A 24,613-nucleotide genomic window follows, 5' to 3' on the forward strand; every position below is an offset into this window, starting at 1 on the left:
CATTTGATTGACTCCCCAAGCTCTATCAGAGGACCATTCCCGGAGCCTGGCAGCAATTCTGACGTGAGCATGAACCCTGGGTAATTTAGAGAGTGTCAGCTCTTAATTCTGAGAATTCCTGTTTTACTACATAGTAAGTATTCCTTTTGAGAAAATTCAGCAACACCTAATCACTCACATCCACACAGCAGACCCTGTAGTGAGGAGTATCTGCCCACCGATGGCATTATAACTGCGTCCATTTATTAAATTCCTATTAATCTGGCAAATGTATCATTGGGAATAGTAAGATACTGAAAATATTTGCACAGTGCTTTAATTTAACAAACCAGTTTTTCCATCTACTTTTCTATTTAACCTTCAAAGCCATCCCTTGAGGAAGATATTATTAACCTCATTTTATATAAGAAGCAGTTAAGTCTTAGGATAAGTAAGCTTCCCAAGGCCTCACAGGTAATAAACAAGCTCGGTGACCTTTCTTTTCCACTTGGAAAAAGTCCATAAGGCCCCTACTTAATGCTTACCCCACCGCACCCAGCGAAGGGTAACCTGACACGGATCAGAACTAAACCAGGAAGCTGCTGCCATCAGACTAGTCACTCATGCGTAAGGGGCCACTGTGAGTCAGGCTTGATATCAGAAGTTAATGACCCAGTCACCAGAACACCTCCTGTGCACAAGGCATTATCTTAAGTGGTACAAGTCTTCAAAGTCTTAAAATATGGTAGAAGCACATGTCATAATAAAAAGTAAATAAAATGCTAAAAAGGGGCAAACCAAGGGAACGCCACTCCTGGTTTCAGGGGACGTTTTACTAGAGAGGCAACATTTGAAGTGCCTCTCTACGGTTCAGAGTGTCAACCCGTGATGGCGAATAAACAGCCTAAAGAAAGACAAATAGTATGCCCATTACTTTTTCAGAGGAATTTAAAATTAAGAAGATACCAAAAAATTAAATTAAGAAGATACTTTTAAAAAATCTTATTAATCTTTAAATTCCACATATGAATGAAATCCTCTGGTATTTGTCTTTCTCTGACTTATTTCACTTAGCATGATACGCTCTAGCTCCATCCACGGCATTGCCAATGGCAAGATGTCGTTCTTTTTTATGGCTGAGTAATATTCCATCACTATACAACACATCTTCTGTATCCATTCATCTATCAGTGGACACGTGAATGCCTTCCATAATGTGACTATCATACATAATGCTACAATAAACATCAGGGGTGCCTGTATCCTTTCAAATTAGTGTTTTTGTATTCTTTGGGTAAATACCCAATAGTGTGATTACTGGCTCATTAGGATAGCTCTATTTTTAATCTTTTGAGGAAACTCCATACGGTTTTCCAGAGTGGCTGTACCAGTTTGCATTCCCACTTTCAACTTCATTAAGTTTTAAAAACTTAATGAACATCTTATCAGTCTTAAAATCAGAGCGTTCAAATAAACAGGACCTAAGAATATCCAGACAGGGATCATGTTGCCCAAACAGGTGCACAACATTGTATCCAGTCACTAAGTTCCTTAAAGTATATTCACAAACTGTATCTTTTAAATAGCAGCCTGTTTTAGATACACTAATAAATGTTTTTAAATAATTAAACCAGATAAATAAATAAATCTCCAAGCCCAGACGGGTTGGCTGACAAAAAATAAAGATTAAAAAAAAATTAAGGGGATAAGTGAATTTTAGATATCGTTTTACCAAGTTTGGCCCTAATGACAGAGCATTAGAGAATATCCTGGCTTCCTGCATTCATGCAATGTGAGTTGTTTTGTGATAGAGAACACGAAAGCCTGTTTGCCTACTTCCCTTTGTTTGTAGCTGACTTCAGTAAAATTCTCTAAGTTCCTATGAATTGAAAAAAAAATTCAGCTCTAAAATCAGACTCCCTGTATTTGCAGCTTGTCTCTGGCTCTTCCTCGCTACTTTACCTTGGACAAGTTTCTGTACCTCAGTTTCCTTGTCTGCAAAATGGGGGTAATGGCACCTCATCGTTTGTTGTGAGAATTTAATACATGGAGATTTAGAAGCAGTGCCTGGCACGAGCTAAGCATGAAAGAAATATTAGTTTTATTTTCTTGGTTCCTAAAGATAAACTGAGAAAGAAAACCCTATCTTCCTGTACCGGGCTCCTTCCCCTCCGCTGCCTCTTTTGTCTCTTACAAACCAAGTGTGAATTTCTTCCAGCTAAAGTTAATCTAATCTTTCCTGATTCCTTTTAACTTTCTCCTGGGAATCTACCTGAAGTTATTTTTACGAAGAGGAGATGGTTCTCATTCAGGGCAAGAAAATAGAGCAAAGAATAAATTATACACAGATCTCATCTACTTTTTTATATGCATGTTTCAAGCCTTTAATTTGTTTTTTTCTCGATGTAGCTGCCCCATCCCTAAGAGAGGCTCACCAGGATGGGGGGGGGGCAGCTCTGCCCTGGGGGACACTAAAGCCGTCTCCTAGCAACCCAGTCACGTGACAGGGCCCTTGGGCTAGTTCCCTTCCGCCTTTGTGGTTTTCATACATGTAGGGAATGTGATGTGTTTATTTTTTTTTTCTTTTTTAAGATTTTATTTATTTATTTGACACACAGAGAGAGATCACAAGTAGGCAGAGAGGCAGAGAGAGAGAGGGAAGCAGGCTCCCTGCTGAGCAGAGAGGCCGATGCGGGTCTTGATCCCAGGACACTGAGATCATGACCTGAGCCCAAAGGCAGAGGCTCAACCCACTGAGCCACCCAGGCGCCCCATGTGATGTCTTTAAATGAATGGATGGTTAGGTTTTCATGGACTGAGACCCTGTCGCATTTTGGCGCAACATGTACAAACAAGTGAACTGATGGAAACAAACAGAATCCCTAGGATGCGTATTTAACCCAGACAGGATTCCTCAGGTAAAACACGGAAAGGTCCAAAGACACCCCCCCCCCACACACACACGCACACAAGAAGAAATGTTTCTCAACTAATAGAGCGGTGGGTGGTATCATCCTACAGATCAGACGATCCTGGCACCCCCAGGACGTCATGAGGTCTGCCAGTCCTGCCCCTCCAGGACTCCCGTCCATCAAGCAGGATCATCCTTGAACTAGCAAGCTCGGATGACACACCGACACTTTTATTTAGCAACTCTCCTGAAGGGAGTCTGCACCTCCATTTATGAGCTGCTGAAATATTGAGTGACCTTCAAGGTATTAAAAAAAAAAAGTCCTCCAACACCGAATCTCAGGTCCCTAAATAAACAACATTCCCTGTCATATGTGCCTTTGGTGACATCGTTGGGATGTCTTACTTCAGGGGGGCCCTGGCTCGGCTCGGATACCCCCTCCTTCTTCAGGCCTCAGCCTGTGGCAGGTTCTCCACGTCCCTCCTTTCTCTTCAGCTCCTCAGTCCTGCTCCCTCTCAGCAGGGGGTGTCCCCTCTTACTTCACTTTCCATGTTGAGCTGCATCGAAGCTCTCTTCCCCCCTGAGGAATATTGGTTTCTCCACTCAGCCTCCCATCTCTTCTTCGCTGGCTGACTGCTCTCCGGCCCCGAGGCTGCGGGATCTGACCCACCATGGACTTGCACTTCCCTCCCTCGCCCACTGCTCTCTTCCTCTCTGCTCTCAGCACAGTCAGGCTCCCCGTTGCCTGCAGAGACCTCGGCCCTTCTCCACCAAGTCCCTCCAGGAAACGTTTTACATTTCCCCTCTTAACCATCCAGCTCTGAAAGGTGATCTGCTTTCCTGCCAACTGTCCTTACCGTCCACCTCCTCTCTCTTCTGGGCTCACTGGCTCAGTCTGCAAATTTCTGCCTCCTGCGTTCTCGCCCATCCAGTCCTCTCACACAGCTTTCAGTATGCCTGGAGACCCAAATACTCTTCTAACCCCCGCGATTATTATTATTCCTGAACGTTCAGCAACTTTTGACAGTGTTGACTTTATCTCCTATTTTTAAAAGATTTTTATTTATTTGTTTGAGATAGAACGAGAGCGAGAACACAAGAGGTGGGTAGGAGCACAGGGAGCGGGAGAAGCAAGCTCCCCACTGAGCAGGGAACCTGACGCGGGGCTTGATCCCAGGATTCTGGGATCATAACCCGAGCCGAAGGCAGATGCCCAACCAACTGAGCCACCCAGGTGACCCCAACTTTAACTCCTTCTCTCTGCAACCCTTTTCTAGCCTGAGAGAAGGCTTCAGTTTACAGCCTGGTTCTACACGTTACTCCATGTCTCCAGGCCTCTGTTTTCTGAGTAGAGATAAAGACATTCACTGTACAGGGTTTTATACTAAATGAGATAATAAATGTAAAATGCCTAGTATGTGATTGACTTTTAATAAAGCATGGTAATCATATTTATTTTTACCTTTCCTCAGAGCAGAGTGCTCTACATTTCTAATGGCTCCTGGTCTCCTTTGTCAGACATTCTTACTTCTCCCCTCTGCCTTCTGTCAAAATTATAAAATACCATGTCTTTAATATCATGGCTGTGTGGACCACCTCCTGTTACATGTCCAGCTCCAGCTTCCCTCCATGCCCCCTCTTCTAACTGCTTACTGACAACTCCCCTTGGTGTCACTCTCCACCCCAAATTCAATCAAATTAATTGTCTTTAAATATACATATATTAGGGGCACCTGGGTGGCTCAGTCATTAAGCATCTGCCTTCAGCTCAGGTCATGATCCCAGGGTCCTGCGATCGAGCCCCACATCGGGCTCTCTGCTCAGTGGGGGGCCTGCTTCCTCCTCTGCTCTTCCCCCCACTTGTGTTCTCTCTCTCGCTCTCTGTATCCATCAAATAAAGAAATAAAATCTTTTTTTAAAAATAAATAAGTAAATAAACATATATTAAAAACAAAAACAAATCATCATTCCCCAAAAAGTTGATTTCTACCTGGTTTTCCTAGTTATGTTCATACAGCCCCTATCTGTGGAATTCTCCAGGCTCAAAACTTCCATCACAGTTTTCCTCCCTTTGTTCAAGCAAATTCTTACTAATTTGGGACATTTTTGCCACCACAATATCTCATACATCTATCCCTTCTTTTCCCTCCTGGTTCAGCACCGTTAGACCGTTCAGGACGTTTGACCTGGTTAACTGCAGTGACTTCTTACTGGATCTTCCTGCTTCTTATTGGCGTACCTCTCTGCATTCTCAGTACTTCAACTGGAGGAACACTGCTAATGAAAAGATCTGATCAAAAACCTGTTTTACCTACAGAATCCTTCAGGATGTCCAGTGCAAGCATGGCAACACAAATTCATCAGTTTCTTCCCCTAGAAAGCTTCAAAAAGCAATCATGGAAAGGGAAGAGAAAAAGCAGGCAAACTCTATTTTTGGTCAACACTGGGAAATATTCCAAAATATCTGTAAATGCAAGAGCTCTGTGGGAGGAAAGAGTAAAAGCTGAGGAGAGAGGAACTAGCAGCGGCAATCCTCAGAAAGCCCCGAAATGAAATTCCTAGATGCCAGGATGGCCTAAGGTGCAGTGTTCTCTCCTTTACCTGGAACAGCATGTGTGAGAATAAGAGTGAGTTCCGTGGTGACCCCTGACCTCAAATTTATACCTAGAAATAGAGGCGGTGAGCTACATGTAGAATTATGCAAGAAAGTTCTACTTGCAGCAAGGAGGTTGTCTTTGTGGGAGCTGAGAAGAAAGCCTTCCAGTCATGAATAATAACTAGCCTGGAATGGTACCCTGGGCCCATTATAACCCAGCTCACTAGATGATAAATAATAAAAAAGCAATTAGCATATAGATACATTCTAAAAAAAATAACAAAAGGGCAAAATGTGTGCACAGAAGAATACTCTATAAAAATGTTTCCAGAGAACAGATGAATGTTATGAATAAATATTTTACCGTGAACTTTAAAAAAAATTAAATCTCAGTGAAGCACTTTATCCATGAAGTAATACTTGCAAGTTGGAAGACCAAAATTCAGGTAAGAGTAGGTGAGGCAGCAAGAGAGGATGAAATGTGCGTAGCGGTCAGGAATGAAGTCGAGGGGGGAAATGAGGTCGGCACAAAATTGCAGACCTGAGACCGGGTGCAAGGTCAGATATGCATGGTGAAAAACCTAGTGCGGAACACAGAGAATAGACATGAGGAAAGTGAACAGAAATGAAATGAAAGGGAAGTAAAGAGTTCATTAGGGTTAAGGAGAAATTACCGAAGACTGAAAATGGAGATCCAACATAAGCAGAACTGGTGTCTCCAAAGAAGAAAACCAAAGTAATGGATCAAAACACACAATTTAAGAATTTTTTCATCAAACACGTTTTGAAACTTCAATCTGCATATTGAAAGGGCCACCTGTGCCCAGCTAAACTGATTCAGAATCCTCAACACCTAGAAACATCCTAATGAAGTTACTGAACCTCTGAGAAAAATAAAGACTCCTTTGGGCCCCCATGCAAAATGATCAAGTCTTTCATGTGATTAAAAAATCAGGTTGGCTACAAACCTTCTTACAGTAACAGTCAATGCCAGGAGATAATAGAGCAACAGATTTTAAATTGAGCCAATGTCATTCCACTCTGAAGACTACTAAAAAAAAAAAAAGGCAGTTTAGAACATTCTAGAACTCGGACAATATTGTTCCCACGAGTTCCTCTCAGAAAACCTACTAGAGAAGATGCAGCCTACTGACCAAGAGACGCTTGGGTACATTCTGGCAAAATTACCAATTATAAGCATTGATGCTAGAATCTAACAGAACTAAGATAAAAACAAAAATGGGACTTTGAGTAACAGAAAGGAATTTAAGTATTTCCTGCCTTCCAAGGTAGAAATAACACACAACAAAAAGAAATTAAGAGGAGGAAGGATGGAGGTAGAGGTGGGGTAGGTTCTTTGACTCTTTATAACATCTACACATTCTGCCTCCAAAAATAGGAATATAATTGAAGACGGACAATTCAAATATTAGTAATGGAAATGTAAGCATAATTACCAGAACCCAGTAAAACTCTAAAAATATAATGGTATATTCTAAAATCGAAAGGTAGAGGAGAGGAAAGGGAGAAAGAGTACAGGCAGAAGATCAATCATTGCTCACGGAAGTAATGAGTGCTGCTGAAAGAGAAAGGATTAGGAGTCCCTCCCCAGACCAACTGAGTCAGAGTCGCCATTTAAGCAAGATTCCCAGATGAGTCATACACACATTAAAGTTTGAGAATTCTGCTCGGCACTATAGCCAACGTGTAAAATACTCCTGCTTTCTCAACTCCATTTTATCTTCTTATCTTGATGGTTTACCTTCAATAGTATTGTTAATGGCTAATAGTGTTTTCTTTTACTATAACAAATTCCCTCAAACTTAGTAACTTAAAACAAAAAAAAATTCATTCTCTTAAAATTTTGGAGGCTAGAAGTCTAAAATTAAGGTATCAGCAGGGTTATGTTCCTTCTGAAAGCTTCGGGGGAGAATCACTTCCTTGCCTTTTTCAGCTACCAGAGGCTGTTCACAATCCTTGACTTGTGGCTCCTTGATTGTCTTGGTCTAACCGATGCTTTCATCTTCACATGTCCTAGGACTCCTTTGAATCCCTTGCCTCCCTCTTATAAGGACCCTTGTGTGATTATATCGCATTGAGCCCACCAGATAAGCCAGTCTAACCTCCTCGTCTCAAAATTCTTAATTTAATTGCATTTATGAAGTCTCTCCGCCATATAAAGGAATATCTTCCCTGGTTCCCGGGATCAGGGCATGCACAACTTTGAGGGGTGTGGTCATCATTCAGCTTACCACACAGGCCATGTGTTCAAATCTCCACCACCCTTCCCTGCTAGAATCAAAGTCTATTTCCTCCTCAAAGTGGCACAGCTGACAAAGAAGTGTTCTGGGCTTATGCGTGTCGCTTCTATAGCACTTAACCACTTTGTTCTTTGATAGAGTGGTTTGTAGACTTGTCCTAGCTCTCCCTTTATCCCATCCCACCGCCATTCTTTTTTTCTTTTTTTGAGATTTGTCAGAGAGAGAGAGCACAAGCAGAGGGAACAGCAGGCAGAGGGAGAGGCAGGCTCCCTCCTGAGCAAGAAGCCCGATGCGGGACTCAATCCCAAGACCCTGGGATCATGACCTGAGCCGAAGGCAGATGCTCAACCGACTGAGCCACCCAGGCGTCCCACCACCTCCATTATTATTAGACTACATTCTCCTTGAGGGAAGAGATTGCAGATATGCTTCTCTTCTCACACTCTCCTAAAGGTGCATGCACTAACATGGCCAGAGACTTCTTAATTGCCAAATCCAATGCACACTTTGAGGCTCACTCATTTGCTCAACAAATGGTTATTGAGCACCCATGGTGTGCCAAGCACTGTTCTGAACTCTCAGAATACAACAGTGAGTAAAGAGGATGATGCCCTGGCCCACTGAGGTTTACACTTCAAAGGAAGTAAGTAATAAACTAATAGATTCATAACCTGGCCCCTTGTAATAAAAGAAGTTGTAAAGAAGGAAAGCCAATCAGGGCACCTGGATGGCTCAGGTGGTTGAGCATCCAACTCTTGATTTTGGTTCAGGTCATGATCTTGGGGTCCTGGGATCTAGCTCCAGCACCCAGGGCTCTGTGCTAGATGTGGAACCTGCTTGAGATTCTCTCTCTCTGTCTCCATCTGCCCCTTCCCCCAACCTCACTGCAGCTCTCTCTCTCTTTGTAAAATAAATGATCTTAAAAAAAAAAAAAGACAAAAACAAAAAAGGAAAGCTTACCTTTTTTACTAGTCTTCTTTGCAGTTTTGACCTAATGACCACCCCCCTCTTTCTTAAAAGTCTCTCTTCCCAAAGGTTAGGGCACCCTGATCTCCAGGTTCTCTTCCCGTCTCCCTGTTTTCTGTATGTGTTCGTGTGTGACTGCTTTCTAAATATTTGCCTTACTTTCACAGCTTTTAAATACTGGTGTTACTCAGTGATCCATTCTCTGCTCTCTTCCTCTCACCTTCATGCTCATGTTTTCCAAATCTCTGTCTCCACACTCACCCTTCCTCGGCCCCGCATCTCAATATCCAATGGCCTCTGGTCATTCCCACCTGGATGGTTATACCACAGGCATTTTTAGGCTCCGTGTGTTCAAGAATGCCATATTGCTGTCCCCCAAAGGCCTGTTTTTATCTTGCATTGCCAATCTCAGTTGGTCATTATGTACCTGGGCTCCCAAGCTAGGGTTAGGAGACCACTTCCGACTTCTCTCGTGCCCTCCTTTAAATCTCTTACCCAAAGCTATCCATTGTGCTTTCTAAATATCCCTCCATCCCAGCTGCTCCTGACAGTCATTATCCCTTTCCTACAATACAGCAAAACGTTCCTTATTGCTGCAGTCCAGCGCCCCTTCCAGAGTGCCCTCCACACAGCTGCCAAAGGAATTATTCCAAGACATGCATGTGACTGTATTATTTCTGAAACGAGGCGTTCCGGCCGTTGGCCCACGTCTTCAGAATAAAGGGAAACTCTTCCAAGGTCACGTACACATCCTTCCATTTTGGTTTCGTCTTTCTTTGCTTCTAACGCTCCCTCAGTGTCTTCCTGTGAATTTCCCAAACTCGCAGGGTATTTAACTCTCCCAATCCTCGCTTAGGCTGTTCCTTTTTGCTACAATGCCTTTCTTCGTCTCATTTGTCTAGTGAAGTAATCCTTCCCTTAAAACCATTATCTATGCACTTAAAGCTTCCCTGACCTCCTGCAGAAAGAGGAAATATTAAAACTCTATTTTTTTTTAAATGTCTTATACCGACTTGCATTCATTCCCGCATCAGGGGCTTTGTATCTGATGTTCCCTCTTTCTGGAATGCTCCCCCCACTCCCGCCCCCTACCCACTTCTTCACATGATGGCTTTTCCTCATTATTTAGATCCCAGTTCAAGTGTCACTCTCAGGGAGGTCTCCTGTCCATTCGTCCTAACAGAACAGCTCCACTCCCATCTGGGTCGTCAACGGAACCACCATGAAGCCAGCACTTTAAAAGGCCTTCTCCATGCCCAGCTGGGGTCTGGCATCAGCCGAGGCCACAATGTCATATGGATGGTGTGTCCTTAGCCCAGACCATGACCCTCATGGATCCCCAGCCCCATTTCAATACTGTGGGGCCTTTATCTAACCCTCTCTTTCCCTCCCAGGGCCAACCAGATGCCCAAAAGGACACCCAGACTTGTATCTATGAGGTTATCCAAGGGCTTCCTGTGAGACCGAGGAGCCAGAGTGGTGCTGCCACACTGACTTAGAGTGACTCAAAGTGTCCCCAGACACAGGTGCCACATCTCCCGGGAATGACTCTGCTCCTTCACAGCACTCACACTATCAGAAAGGACACAGTTCCTCTGTTTGTTTATTCCTTTACTTTCTGAGTGCTCCCCCTCCGTGGGTAGAAGTAAGTAGTAAGCCCTGGGCAGAGTGACCTTAGCAGTCTTCCTCCCCATTGGATGGATGTTCAATGTTCAAATAGTTCCTGCCATAGACGGTATTCAGTGTCTGTCGAGCAGATAAATGAATGACTGCCCGAGACCTAAAAGATAAATGAATGACTTACAGACCTAGCTCTTCCTCTAGAATGGAAGCTCTCCAGACAATGGACTCTGCCTTCCTCGCCTTGGTCCTCAGGCTGGCATAGTGCCTGCCCTAAGAGAAGGCATGAAATCTGGATTTGTTTAATGTGGAAATAAGTGATAACCAGGGGAGTAAGTGAATGAATATATACCATCTAGACTCAAGGTTCTTCCCCTTGTGTCCACGATTCTAATGTGAAGACAGGGTGGGGACCACTTGTTCTTAAAAGTTCTTGGGGGAGCTTTTAAGAACTGCGGTGTCCAGGACCAATGAAACCAGAATCTCTGGGATGGCGCCCAAGCACGAGTCTACTTCAGGGTCTCCGGGCAATTCCGGCACGCAGCCCCAGTGCGGCATAGGGTGACCAGTCGTCTCCGTCGGTGCAGGACTGGCAGGTCTCCAAGGATGTGTAAATTTCAGTGCTAACAGCCTGACTCTCCTGGGCAGCTGGGATGGTTGGAGTATCCTTAGCCCAGGTTGGGCAGTCTGGGATCCAGACTGTCACCCAGGATCTCTTCGGAGTGATGTATTTTCAATTTTTGAAAAGTCAAGACTCATTGGCTTTGTGATTTCCCTTGACACTTACGTGATTACATTCAGGTAGCTCACACTGACCCCGAGAGCTGCTTCCTCCTGTGTTCTTGTTCAGACTTGTGCTGCCACCGCTGACGGGGTGATATACAAATTTGAGGCATACAAATGGAAAGGGAATGGTTAGACCATCACAGCAGGTCAGCACGGACCAAGGAAGCAAAGGCTTAAGTGCTACCTTTCCAGATGCATCCACAGTGAGCCTGCCCTTTCTTTTCTCCCAGATGATGACGGTACACTCCGACACGTTTCTACTTATCACTTGTTTCCACCAGTTACTCTGGGTGTCAGTTTGCGGTTTCTGATGTTATCACCGGAGGTGATAAATAATTTTTCATCGAAAAATCCCTGTGGAAACTGAATTAATGCTTATCATCCCAAACATTAATTTACTACAAGTATGCGGTTATACCGAACCCATCCATGTGTAGACACCAGAATCAAAACACCCTTTGCCCTGGGAGTAGTAAGTGGCCCACGGGGGGCTCTAGGGCCTTTGTTATTCAAATGAAGGTCTCAGATCCTCCTTTTACCAGCACTACCTGGAGACCAGAAATGCAGAAACTCGGGTCCCACCAGGACCCACTAATCTGATGCTCAGGAGGTGGGGCCCAAGCTCTCTAGGTTATTCCTGTGCTCAAATTCGAGACGTGCTATCTAGAGAACATTTTGCTCACCCGATTCTTTTTTTTTTTTTTTTCAGCGTAACAGTATTCATTGTTTTTGCACCACACCCAGTGCTCCATGCAATACGTGCCCTCCCTATTACCCACCACCTGGTTCCCCCAACCTCCCACCCCTCGCCCCTTCAAAACCCTCAGGTTGTTTTTCAGAGTCCATAGTCTCTCATGGTTCATCTCCCCTTCCAGTTTCCCTCAACTCCCTCTCCTCTCCATCTCCCCATGTCCTCCATGTTCTTTGTTATGCTCCACAAATAAGTGAGACCATATGATACTTGACTCTCTCTGCTTAACTTATTTCACTCAGCATAATCTCTTCCAGTCCCGTCCATGTTGCTACAAAAGTTGGGTATTCATCCTTTCTGATGGAGGCATAATACTCCATCGTGTATATGGACCACATCTTCCTTATCCATTCGTCCGTTGAAGGGCATCTTGGTTCTTTCCACAGTTTGGCGACCGTGGCCATTGCTGCAATAAACATTGGGGTACAGATGGCCCTTCTTTTCACTACATCTGTATCTTTGGGGTAAATACCCAGCAGTGCAATTGCAGGGTCATAGGGAAGCTCTATTTTTAATTTCTTCAGGAATCTCCACACTGTTCTCCAAAGTGGCTGCACCAATTTGCATTCCCACCAACAGTGTAAGAGGGTTCCCTTACACCCAATTCTTAACTTCACTATCTCAGAACGAAGAGGAGGGAAGAGGGGAGGGGAGGCAGCAGATGGAATCACGCAGCGCAGTGGTTCCCAAGCTCAGGGGCACATTGAAAATGCCTGGAGATGTTTGAAACTACCAGAGCCTGGCTCCCAGCCCAAGCAAGGGGATGTGGTTGTTTTGGGGGTGCAGCCCGAGCATAGGGATGTTTTAAAAACTTCCCCGGTGATTCTAATGGGCAGCAGACTTTGAGAACCTCTGCTTCATCGCCAGCAACCCTATCTGCAGCTCGTTGCTTCGAGCCTCCACTGCTGAAGAATCCAGAAAAATGTCTGTACTGACATTTGCTAGCCCTCCTTCCCTCACCAACATCAGAATCAGCACAAGTGGAATGAAGGAAAACTCACTGGGGCCCAATCTCACCTCTGGCATAAGTGCTTTTTCCGTTCACCTTCTGTTAGTAGCTATTTGCTTTTTAAACTCTCTGAACCTCAGTATCTTCATCTGTCAACAGAGGCAAGAAGACTCATTTCCCTGGATTATTTGGGACATTACCTACAATAGTTTGTGCAAGGCCTAATATGTTGCCTAGCACATAGCAGATGTCCAAAAACTCTGAGGCAGGAGTGCGGTCTCTGAAACCTGCACCCCTGCTGGTGGGACCACAAGCAGCATGAGCTCAGACACGTCTTTAGGGAAGGCTCCTGGTCAGGGTACCAAGGCTGTTAACTGCAAAAACCCTGCTCACATGTGAATTCACGTATATGATCTCATTCCAGTCTCCCATCCCAGACAGTAACTAGGATCGTTCTTAGTGTCCCCATTTCACAAGGTGATAGAAGAGCGGTACAGAGAGGACCAAAGTCACACAGCTGCAAAATGGCACTCGGGTCCCCTGACTGTAGTCTAGGGTTCTCCCCACCTGCCGTTCTCGGCCTCACATCCAGCTGCTTGGCAGCTGCATTGATCTAGACCAGCCCTGTTCCTGCAGAACTCTCGGGAATGGTGGAGCTGTTCTGAATCTGCACTCTCCAATTCGAAGACCGCCAGCCACATCTGGCTCCCGAGCATTTGGAAAGTGGCTAATGTGACTGAAGCATTAAAAGTTTTGTTTTAATTTTAATGAACCTAGATTTAAATAGCCACTGGTGGACTGCGCCCATCTAGCCACGGAGTCTGGAGAATAATGGGAAACTGAAGGTTTATTTCAGTGGCTTCTACCCACCAATCAAAGAAAACCTAAGCCGCTTGTTTGCCTTTCTCTTAAAAGATTTTAACTCTTTTTCAGTAGAGTGGCAAACTTGGCCCACTCGCTGATGAGGGCGTAGCCCTGTGCAACATGCAATCGGAACAATGCTTCACACCAGTGATCGGCCACCAAAAGAGACACATGTTACAGAGCAATGCTTCCCAAACTTGAATGAGCCATCTGAGACCTTGTTAAAATATAGATTCTCATTTAGCAGACCTAGGGTGGGACCTGAGGGTCTGCATTTCTAGCAGGTGCCTGGGTGCTGCGGCTTCGGCTCCATGGGCCACACGCAGACTAGCAAGGGTGTTGAGCAGTGGTCTTCAGTGGGCTGATTTTGTCTCTTTCGTGCCACCTGGAGGCATCTGGCAATGTCTGGAGACTTTCTGGGTTGTCATGACTGGGGTGCGGGTGTCATAGGCATCTACTGGGTTGGATGCAGAAATGCTGCTGAATGACCTACCATGTGCAGGACAGTCCCCAAAGGAAAGAATTTTCCTGCCCCCAGATGCCCATAGTGCCCCGTATGAGAAACCCTGTTGTCCATTCGAGTCTACTGTTCCGGAAGAGGGCTGTTGATGAGAGAGTCGTGGAGCAGGGCTTCTTGCTATGATAACTGATCATTGCTTTCTCTCTCCCACTCTTTTCTCTTCCTTCTCTGCACAGGAGCAAATGCCTCGGCCCCCGACCAGCTAAGCTTAGCTCTAGCCTGGAACAGAGTGGACATCGCTCGCAGCCAGATCTTTATTTATGGGCAGCAGTGGCCGGTAGAGTATATGTCTCCACCCCTGCAAAGCCCACTTGCTTGGGCAACGGTATTTGCTTAGGAGCGGCTCCGAGAAACTGCATCCTCTTCTCTAGGATGCAAATGTTCCCTCCCCCGCAGCCATCCTCAGGCTCCGCCCCTTTCTCATATTTAGGGAAACACTGCCACCTGGTGGACGATGCGACTGGGTTGGATGCACAACGGCAAACATTCCAGACAGTTCCCATCTCCCTGTGCGGGGTACGGGGGCTCTGATGGCAACCTTCAGCTGCAAATAATGTCATTTCTTCCATACATCCGAGAAAACATATAAGGCCAAAACGTGTTCGTTAAAATGACGGAAGGCGTGGAACTAGCAGTTGGTTTCTGGTTGCCTCTGAGGCTGCCGCTCCGGAGCAGCGGCGCCCCATGCTATAGCGTATGGCTCGGTCACACCTCCGGACGCAGGATTAGCAAACTCCCGCGTGCAGGTGCCATCTGGTCCTGGTGGCTGAGCACAGGTCCTCCCTATTCCCGAGCACCACTCGGAACCAAGGCTTTATGTAACTGTTCTTGGTTCGTTTCCCTCAACGGACACTACCAAAAATAAAAACTTGGAAAATTGGCTATTGGGTGGTTGGTGCCTGGATCCCGGGGAGGCAGCCAGCAGTCTGAGATTTGACTTTAATGCTGGAATAACTGAACGGCAATACCCTCACGGATGGGTCTTCTTTAACCCTGTCTTGCCCCCAGAGAGCTGCTGCCTGATCGTGAAGCCCCTGTCTTTATTTAATGCCACTAGTGGGTTCCTAGCTGGAAAGATTTGTCAAGGAGTCTGGACACCGGGAGGTTTTTGGGAAATGAATCGAATAAAACCTGGTAGACAGACTCAGGGACCTGAGAGTTGCTAGGTCTCTGCATGGAAATGAGTGAGGCAGAAGCAAGGTAGTCTAACAATGAAAAAAAGGAAAAGCCTACTTTCAGATCTGTTCACTAGCGTCCCTCTTTTCAAGGTAGCCGGGGGGTCTAATTCAGAGCCAGGAGGACAGCAAAGCAGCCACTTTGGTGCTTCACTAGCATTACAGGAAGTTTGGTCAGAGAATACACGGGAAATTCTTGCATACCCTATGTCTTCTCAGGACCCAGAAGAGAAAAAGAGTCAGAGAGGAAATAGCTTTGGAACTAGAAAAGTTTGAATCCTGTTTGCAAAGACAGATCCCAAAACACAAGAGAGATTGTGGCTGTGCCAAAAGTGGAGTCGGGAACAGTCTTGTTCGCATGTTCTTGGATGTGCTGAAGGTTTACCAGATGTCAAAGGCATCCATTCTAAACTGTTCGGGTGAACACCAAGGAACTGTATCCCTAGAGCCTGGGGCAGACTAACTCAGTGACTTGATTTGCAGGTGGGGTCTTTGGAGCAAGCCATGTTGGATGCCCTAGTTCTGGACAGAGTGGATTTTGTGAAATTACTCATAGAGAATGGAGTAAGCATGCACCGTTTTCTCACCATCTCCAGACTAGAGGAATTGTACAATACGGTAGGGCCAAGCTAAGGCACTTTTTATTTTCTCTGTGTTTTTTCATTTTGCCTTCTCCTGCCCCCCACATGCCTGTGAGTCTCTTCCCTCCCTTCCAAATGCATGGATCATTTTTCAAAGATGCTCCCTTAGACCTGTAGACAACAACACCAAGTCACCAAGATTCCGCTTGTTTTAACTGCTCAGTTGTCAGCATCTAAAGCAGAAAGTTATGGGATCACACCAAAAGCTAACGTTCTCAGATTCTTACACAAACCCACAAGGCTCTGAAAATTAGAACCCAGTTTATGCTGTAAGCCCAGAGGGCACTTGAGGCAATCAGCAGAGGAGAATTAATTTAACTCAAAGCATCAAAGGAGACTGATGAACTATCCCACACCATCTTGTTATCCTCAGAGCTATGACATTCATTCCATTTCTTCTGTAATGGAATAAGATGTAAATTACCCCTTGTTTGGGGTTACCACAAAATATTTTTTGTATTATTTTATAATAACTTGCTACTTCATTTACTAGGGATACCAAGGAGTAATCATAAAGAAAAACTACTATTTAGGAAGTTGTTTGTAGTATTCAGTGAGCTAAGTACTTTGGCTCTGAGCTGATACTCACTAAAATCCAAAGAAGTTTAAAGAGCAGATGTTGGAAACTTCAAGAGGGTGCAGGACACTTGGAGAGTACAATTCAGGAAGGTTAAGAAAAACTTTCTTCCCAAAGATTCTGGACCTGCCTGAATAGCTTTTGCTGCTTGTTCTTTTGCCATAAAGGCAAATCCCTTTGGATCTCCAGTAGACTATAATGTGGCTTATACTTACATAAACAACCTTACTACATTTCCCAAATACTCTTTCAATCCAGCCTTGATTAATATTTTTGGGAAGTAATTCCTATGATACATTAGAAGCAATATTAAATATGTAAGAATTCTTGATCAAGGTCGATAAACTTTTACTTGGAATATTAAAAGAAGGAGAGGTATTGTTTTCCTCCATTTTACAGATAAGAAAACTGAGGCTAAGAAGTGAATTGGTTTATTTAAGGTCACAAAATGCCTAAGAAAGAAGAAAGCCAGTACTGAACCAGTACTTCTGTCTTAGAGGTTATTCTTCCCCTCGTTTGTCACTGCTTCTCTGTCGACCACCCACAGCTCTAATGAGATGGAGCTTATTGACCTCTCCCCAGCCAGCAGAGGGTGTTAGGTGATACTGCCCTGGCTCTATCTCCATCTTGCTGCTGGAACTAGAAAACAGTTTGGCAGAGCAGCTCCAGGTTTCTGTTTTCTCTGCAGATTTTTCTTGGTTCTGCATAGTGACACTCCCAGTAAGAATAATGGACTGAAATGATAGCAGAGGAAATCCCAGTTTCTGTCATCACCAAAAGGTCGATGATTAGCCATAAGAGAAATTGATAAATTCCTAGAAACATGCAACTGACCAAATCTGAATCATGAAGAAACAGAAAAATTTGAACAGACCAATAATAAGTAAGGAGATGGAATCAGTAATCAAAAACTTCCTGACAAAGAAAAGCCCAGGAGTAGGTGGCTTCACAGGTGAATTCTACCAAATATTTAAATAATTAACCCCAATTCTTGTCCAGCTTTCCAAAAAACTTGAAGAGGAGGCAACACTCCCAAAATTATTTTAGGAGGCCAGCAAAACACTGACACTAAAACAAGATAAGGACACTACAAGAAAATAAAACTATAGGCTAATATCCCTGATGAACATAGGTCCAAAAATTCTCAACAAAATAGTAGCAGTTGAAATTCACCAGCACTTAAAAAGATCATACACGGGCACCTGAGTGGCTCAGTGGGTTAAACCTCTGCCTTCAGCTCAGGTCATGATCTCGGGGTCCTGAGATCAAGTCCTGCATCGGGCTCTCTGCTCAGTGGGGAGCCTGCTTCCTCCTCTCTCTCTGCCTGCCTCTCTGCCTACTTGTGATCTCCCTCTCTCTGTCAAATAAATAAAAAAACAAAATCTTAAAAAAAAAAAAAGAAAAGAAAATCCCCAAATGGGATTCCATCCCTAAATGCAAGGATGGTTCAATATATGCAAATCAATAAATGCACATCACATTAATAGAATGAAAGACAAAACTCATATTATCTCAATAGGGAGAGAGGCAGGGAAAAAACAGGCACCCAGTTTGGAAAGGAAGAAGTAAAATTGTCTTTGCTGATAACATGAATATGTATACAGAAAATCCTAAAGATTTGACCAAACAAAACAAAACAAAGCAACTGTTAGAACTAATAAAGGAACCCAGTAGAGTTTAACAATACAAAATCAACTTACAAAAAGCAGTTGCATGTCTATACACTAACGATGAACAATCTGAAGAGAATAAGACAGTCCTATTTACAACAGCATCAAAAGCTATAAAATACTTAGAGATAATTTTCACCAAGAAGTAAAAGATCTATAAAGCAAAAATTATAAGACATTGATTAAAGAAACTGAAGAAGACACAAATAAATGGAAAGATATCCCATGTTCATGGATTCCAGGTGTTAATAATGTTAAACTGTCTGTATCACAGAGTCAAAAGCCCAGCACTAAACACATGCATATATGGTCAACTAATATTTGAAAAGGGAGCCAGATATAAAAATGCATTTTGGAGGAGCCTCAACATTTTGGGGGCTTAAGGGTGGGAAAACGAGAGATGTTAGCCAAAGGGTATAAACTTTCAACTACAAGACAAATAAATTCCAGGGATCTAATGTACAGGTTGGAGACTATAATCAACAACACCACATTGTATTATAATTGAAAGTTGCCATGAGATCAGAGCTTTGATGTTCTCACCATAACAACAACAATGAAATGATAATTGTGTTAGGTGAAGGTGTGTTAACTAACATTATTGTGATAAACAAATCACATTGTGTACCTTCAACTGACACCATGTCTTATTATATCTCAATAAAGCCAGGGGGAAAAAAGAAAAATGGGGTTTTCAGTAAAATAAATAAAATAGAATAGAGGTGGGGATGGAGGCCGGCATTCTGACTCCAGAATCTGTGTGTTTAATATCTATATCAGACTGCGTTCCTCAGTGGAAGAAGAATTCTGGGAAGCGTGTCACATGAGTGGGCAGGTAGTTGAGGCCATACCCAGGAATCGTCTCCATACCTGAATGTGTTCCCGCACTGCTGAAGGATTTGCCATCACTGTTTGAGATTCTCCAATAGGGTCACTAGATTTTGCAAATAAAAATCCAGTTAAATTTGAATCCCAGGTAGACAATGAGTAATTTCTAATATGAGCATGTCCCATGAAATATTTGGGATATACTTATACTAAAACATATTTCTCATTTATCTGAAATTCAAATTTAACTGGGCATCCTGTATGCCATCTAGCGTTCCTATTCCTGAAAGACGGTGGGATGGCAAGTCATTTCACATTAGCCTCTCTTTTTCTGCCAAGAGCCTGTGGCTTTTTCTTTAGATTTGAGCAAAATGCTACCAAAGAATCAAATCCAGCCCACTGCCTTTTTTTTTTAAATATGGCCTGCAAGCTAAAAATGGTTTTTTAAACATTTTTTAATGATTGAAAAAATCAGTAGAAGAATGATATTTTGTGACATATTAAAATTCTATGAAATTTGATTCTCTTTTGGTGTCCATAAAGATTTATTGATACATGGGCAGGCTCATTTGTTGACATACTGTCTCTGGCTGCTTTTGCACCATGGCAGATTCGAACAGTTGCCTTGCAAAGTATACGACCTATGAAGTGTAAAAGAGTGATTCCTTGGCCATTTATGGAAAACTTTGCCAACGCGTGTTGGACAATTGCTCATTCATGATGGGTAACAAGTTGTGATCGGTCATGTGCTAAGGCATATTTCCAGTGCTCTAAATTGGCCCCTTTGTCTCCCCCCAACCCCCGCCTCAAAACTAGCCTCTTTAATGATGTTTTGGTCCAGCCGTCCACAGAGTTGACAACCTCCTTTACAAAGCTTGAACCTAGAACCTCAACTGCTTTTTCTCGAGGAACCCCAATCCAAAAATCTGCCAGCGGGTTTGTTTAGAGAAGACAGGTACAACTGAGCAACTACAACAAGGTTCATCTTAAAGAACTGCCCCTCCTCCGGCCAGAACCCTTCCTTCCAGAACCTTCTTGCCTTACCGACGAGAGCCCATGACCCACAAATCCATCTGATTCTTCTTTATTGTTTTCAGAGACATGGGCCCTCAAACACATTGTACCACTTGGTCAGGGATGTCAAAAAGGTAAGAACCCTCCCGACTGTAGGTCGGAGGCCTGTCTTGACTGCTTGCTGTGATTAGAAAGCGCCTCTGCTTTGCATGAGCTGCCAGAGCGGTCCCGTCCCCGCGAGCCCCCTCATTTCAGGACACTGTATGTGTGTGTGTGCGTGTGTGTGTGTGTGTTGCCTTTTAACGAAGACATCTCTGCTTACAATGCAGCTGCGGTTTCATCTCCCGCCTCTGTGGTTTTAGATGCTTTCACTGGACATAATGTTTTTGGAAGGCAGAACGCGTCATGTTTTTGAGAGCTTCGCACCACGCTGGGTGGATTTATGCCACTGCCTGTTTTCTCCCACACGCCCCTTACCGTCTGGGGAGCTAGTTTCTATGTCGTTGGACTAACCATAGACGGGATCTTCACGTCCTAGCTTCTGAGGCCTTGCGTCACTGTCCTTTCTAACATTATGCAGAGCGCAGGAAACCCGGCTCAGAAAGTCTCAGAGCATCAGAGACGAAAACACCTATGTGCATTCCATTCTGCTAAGACTTGGTTTTTTTCCGGTAGATTTTTTTCACGTTACCATCTACCTTGATGGTGTGTGTTGGGGGCGGAGGGGGGGACAAGCAGCCAGGAGGTTTGGATCAAGGAGAATTATTCCCATTTTACAGACATAGAGGGTGTGGTTAGGGAAGAGGCGGAGTTCAAACTCAGATCCTGATTAACAGGCATCCAAGAGTGCCAGACCTTTAGCGAGGACGAGGTGTGTGGGACTGATCTGAGCCTACCGTACATCGCAGCTCGTTTCATCGTCGTGACAATTCTATGGAGTCGAATTGTTACTTAATTATCATTATTATATAGTACGGTTCCCGTGTATAGATGGGAAGAGTGAGGGGCAGGGAAGCTATGTTTAATCTTAGCCAAGTGCTTGTTGTTTCGCTCCCTTCGCTCTCTCTCAGAGGTAACTGACTTCATTCTGAAACCTTGACAGCATTCCCAGACACTGCTCTTCTAACTCCAGAGGACGAAATAGATGGGGGCACTTTTCCCACCCCCGTGCACACAGAGGCACCCCACCCACCAGTCCATAGCAATTCTTCACCAAAGCCCACAGGGACCTACTCAGAGAAGGCTATAACTAGAGTACAAAACTAGAATACGATCCCTTCATCTCATATGGAGTCATTGACTAGAACTTCCCTTAGAAGTTTGTTTCCCTTGAAAGGCCGAGTAAATGTCCTGGGGCTGCTGAGAATGTACCTATTAAGTAGCTAGACCTTTGCTAGTAATGAGTAAAGGGTATAAAAAAACAAACAAAAACCTTCGGCTGGCTCTTAGAGACTTTCCTCTCATCTCCACACAAACTTACTGAAGGGTTTTTCATCTGTGTGAGTGAGTGAAGCCTTCAAAGTGAGAGAAACAGACACTGCGCAATCTCTACCCCCAGCCCAACCAGGTGGTCTTTACCAAGACCACATCTTTCCCTGATTTGCCCCATTTAGAGCCAGAAGCACATCTGCCCCCAACAGAGCCATTTCTCTTATCCTCGAGCCTTCCAATTTCATGTGATTTATTCTGGCTTAAAATTGCCTGGAAACTAAATTGGGGGAAGGATCTTGAAAGATTAAGTGTACACATCTAACGCATATTCTCTGCCAAGGTATTTGTTGCTCGTGTACCACAAAACGTCCTGAGGGTTTCTAAATAGTAAAGGAGATATCATCCCCTCCCCCATCACCTAGAGCGAGTCTGGGTCACTGCAGAAATTGTGAGACTTTCCGAAGAGACAGCTGTGCCTTTGTCCCTCAACGTCAGCCATAGGCCAATTCGAGCCTTCAGATAAAGTCACTGATTCACCTCCCTCCCCCCGTCCCGGTTTCTCAATATTTTGCCGATTTTCAAAGGGATTTTTGCAGTTAGGTTTCATTGAGTACAAATGATCAAACTCCCTCCTGTTAGGTTCTCTTCCTTGGAGGGCTCTGCTTTGCAACACCATTTCCTCCCTTCTGAAATCCCACTCCCTGCCTCTTCAGTCGCTCACGTCACTGGCATTAGAAGGCATGTATTTTTAAGGTAGCGTTTTTTTTTAAACTTCTCAGATAAAGATGTACTTCAGAAGCAATACAAACTAACAAGAGAGAATGGGATGTGAGGATTGGGGAGGAAGGAGTGTTAGGAGCTGTCTTAGTTTTCTTTCAAGTGTGATCCAAATATTGGAACAAAAATATATAAGGATTCATTTACATACTGATTCGGTAACTGGAAAAAGTGATTGCAAATGACCCAGGGTAGTTCTGAGCTGGCTTAGGAACAAGTTATCCTTTTACCTGGGAAAAGAGACTGCCAGGTGGGTGGGGAGAAACAGACAGCCTGTGTTTCTTTTCTTCGCTTGGGAAGAGAGAGGGACAGGAAAAGCAGACGCCTGTTTACTTCTGTGGACGAGGTGAGCCCCTGACTTAACAACGAGAACCGATAACCATGGAAGCCAAAGGAGCAGGAAGTCTACGTTTCGTGTTATATGGATGAAGGGAGCTCAGAATGAGGGGCCTTTGTGTTTTCTTAGGAAGTAAATGATAGAAGGGCTCCTGGGTGGCTCAGTCGGTTGAGTGTCTGCCTTCAGCTCAAGTCATGATGCCAGGGTCCTGGGATCGAGTCCCGCGTTGGGGGGTCCCTGCTCAGCGGGAAGCCTGCTTCTCCCTCTCCATCTGCCTTTCCCCCCGCTTATGCTCTCTCTTGCTCTCTCTCAAATAAAAAATAATAATAAAATCTTAAAAGAAAAAAAGAAAGAAGTAAATGAGAGAAGTTAACATCGATGCCCATCTTCTTCAGATGGTTCCAGATGGTTCCAGATTACATCCAGCAATTTAGGCCAATGCGATACGCAGGGTCTGCAGAAGCTAGGTTTAAAAATGCTAAGAAAATCTTGGGCAGGTTAAGCCATTTTCAAAATTAAGGAAGTTGGTAATTAGCATGTGCTTTGTGCCTTAGGATTGTAGGACTTTATGTTACCTGTTAATTGAGGTGATCTGTGACCAAAAAATATGAAACAATAGAGTGATAAGCCCTGGTGTGAAATGCTACTCCTGTGTTAGGAACATAGTTCTGAACCTTAAACATAGTGTTCAATGACATGCCTGGAAAATCAAAAGCAAATAACTCGTAGGAACCCGGGGAGTGCCTTTAGGAATCACCCGACGGTCCCAGGTAACAGCAGGATATCTCCAAGTCCAGCTCTCCTTTGACATCAACAGAACCAACTTTGGAGAACTGACTCTCAAATTATTTGTATCAAGGGAACAATCTAAGAGCCAGGAGGTTAAAAAGCTGGTTATACAGCATCCATCAGAAATTTTAAATGATAGAAGCTAACACACTTCCCGGAACTGCTTTTCTGCATAAATCCATCGGACGCAACAAGGCCACATTAATCCAGAGCAGCCCGAGTCTGTCTGCTTTTCCGCGAAATCTAACTTGCCATTTTTAGAAGCTAACTGTCTGCTTGATTTGTGCCTCTCTGTGTTTTAAAGTACTAGCTTTTCTTTCCTAACTTAAATGTGCTAATACTTTGGATGACCTGTACTATTATTCCCCACAAAGGGAGGGTGATCGTTGAGTATTATATAGAGGTGGTTGTGAAATTATGGTAGTTTAATGTCATTCACATGGGAATTAAGAGCCAGAGCTTTGGCAGAACGAAAGGGTGGGGAAGCATTTTAGACAGTCTTTGGATAAAGAAAGGACATTTTCATAATCCCATCTGCTGAATTCATGCAGATTTGCAAAAGGATTTTTATTTTGTAAAAGATTGCCTGGTCTGTAACGAAGCTGAATATTGAGGGAATGTCCTCTCTTCCATAAACTGTGGCCAGAATAGACTTTGGAACACCCTTCCTTGGTAAACTCAATGACCAGCAATCGTTTTACACCTTTACATACCTCAGAAGGAAACAACCTTCTTTTGAATGCTTGTTGCAAGTTTCCACAAAATGTGTTTCCTGAACAGCTGAAATCTGACAGCAATATCATGAGTTGACTTCTGAAAAAGAGTATATTCAGAAGAGCAGATCCATACATGCGTTTAAACTCTTAGTTAAAAGTCATCTTTAGGATGGCGTGGATTAAAACTTAGCTTCAGAGAAGTAGCCCATGGCACAAGAAAAAGGAGCAATGTTTTCCTGTTGTCAGATTTTACCTGCCGACAGAGCCAGGCTTCTCTGTTTCACTCTGTGGATCAAATTATTTGAGTCACATGGCTTGCCATGTGTTGTTGAGGCATGGAAGGGGACGTAAGTGCTCAGGCATTACCAGTTACCAAAGTAATAACCAAAAGAGGAAGGAGGGAAGACCAGAAACGACAGAAGAAGCTTTCTCCAGTATTACTGTTGGCTTCCTCT

General features: G+C 44.0%; 1 protein-coding gene across 2 annotated transcripts in view; it reads left to right on the forward strand.

Annotated features, from left to right (window-relative positions):
* The window catches only part of TRPM3 (transient receptor potential cation channel subfamily M member 3), a 495,097-nt gene that overhangs the window by 385,903 nt on the left and 84,581 nt on the right, over positions 1 to 24,613 (forward strand). For both annotated transcript variants that reach the window (XM_046022643.1, XM_046022644.1), the window contains exons 10-12: positions 14,380 to 14,480; positions 15,862 to 15,996; positions 20,192 to 20,242. In XM_046022643.1, the coding sequence (XP_045878599.1) occupies positions 14,380 to 14,480; positions 15,862 to 15,996; positions 20,192 to 20,242 (287 nt within the window). The remainder of the gene's footprint in view (positions 1 to 14,379; positions 14,481 to 15,861; positions 15,997 to 20,191; positions 20,243 to 24,613) is intronic.

Source organism: Meles meles, chromosome 11 (assembly GCF_922984935.1).
Source record: "Meles meles chromosome 11, mMelMel3.1 paternal haplotype, whole genome shotgun sequence".
Taxonomy (NCBI): Eukaryota; Metazoa; Chordata; class Mammalia; order Carnivora; family Mustelidae; genus Meles; species Meles meles.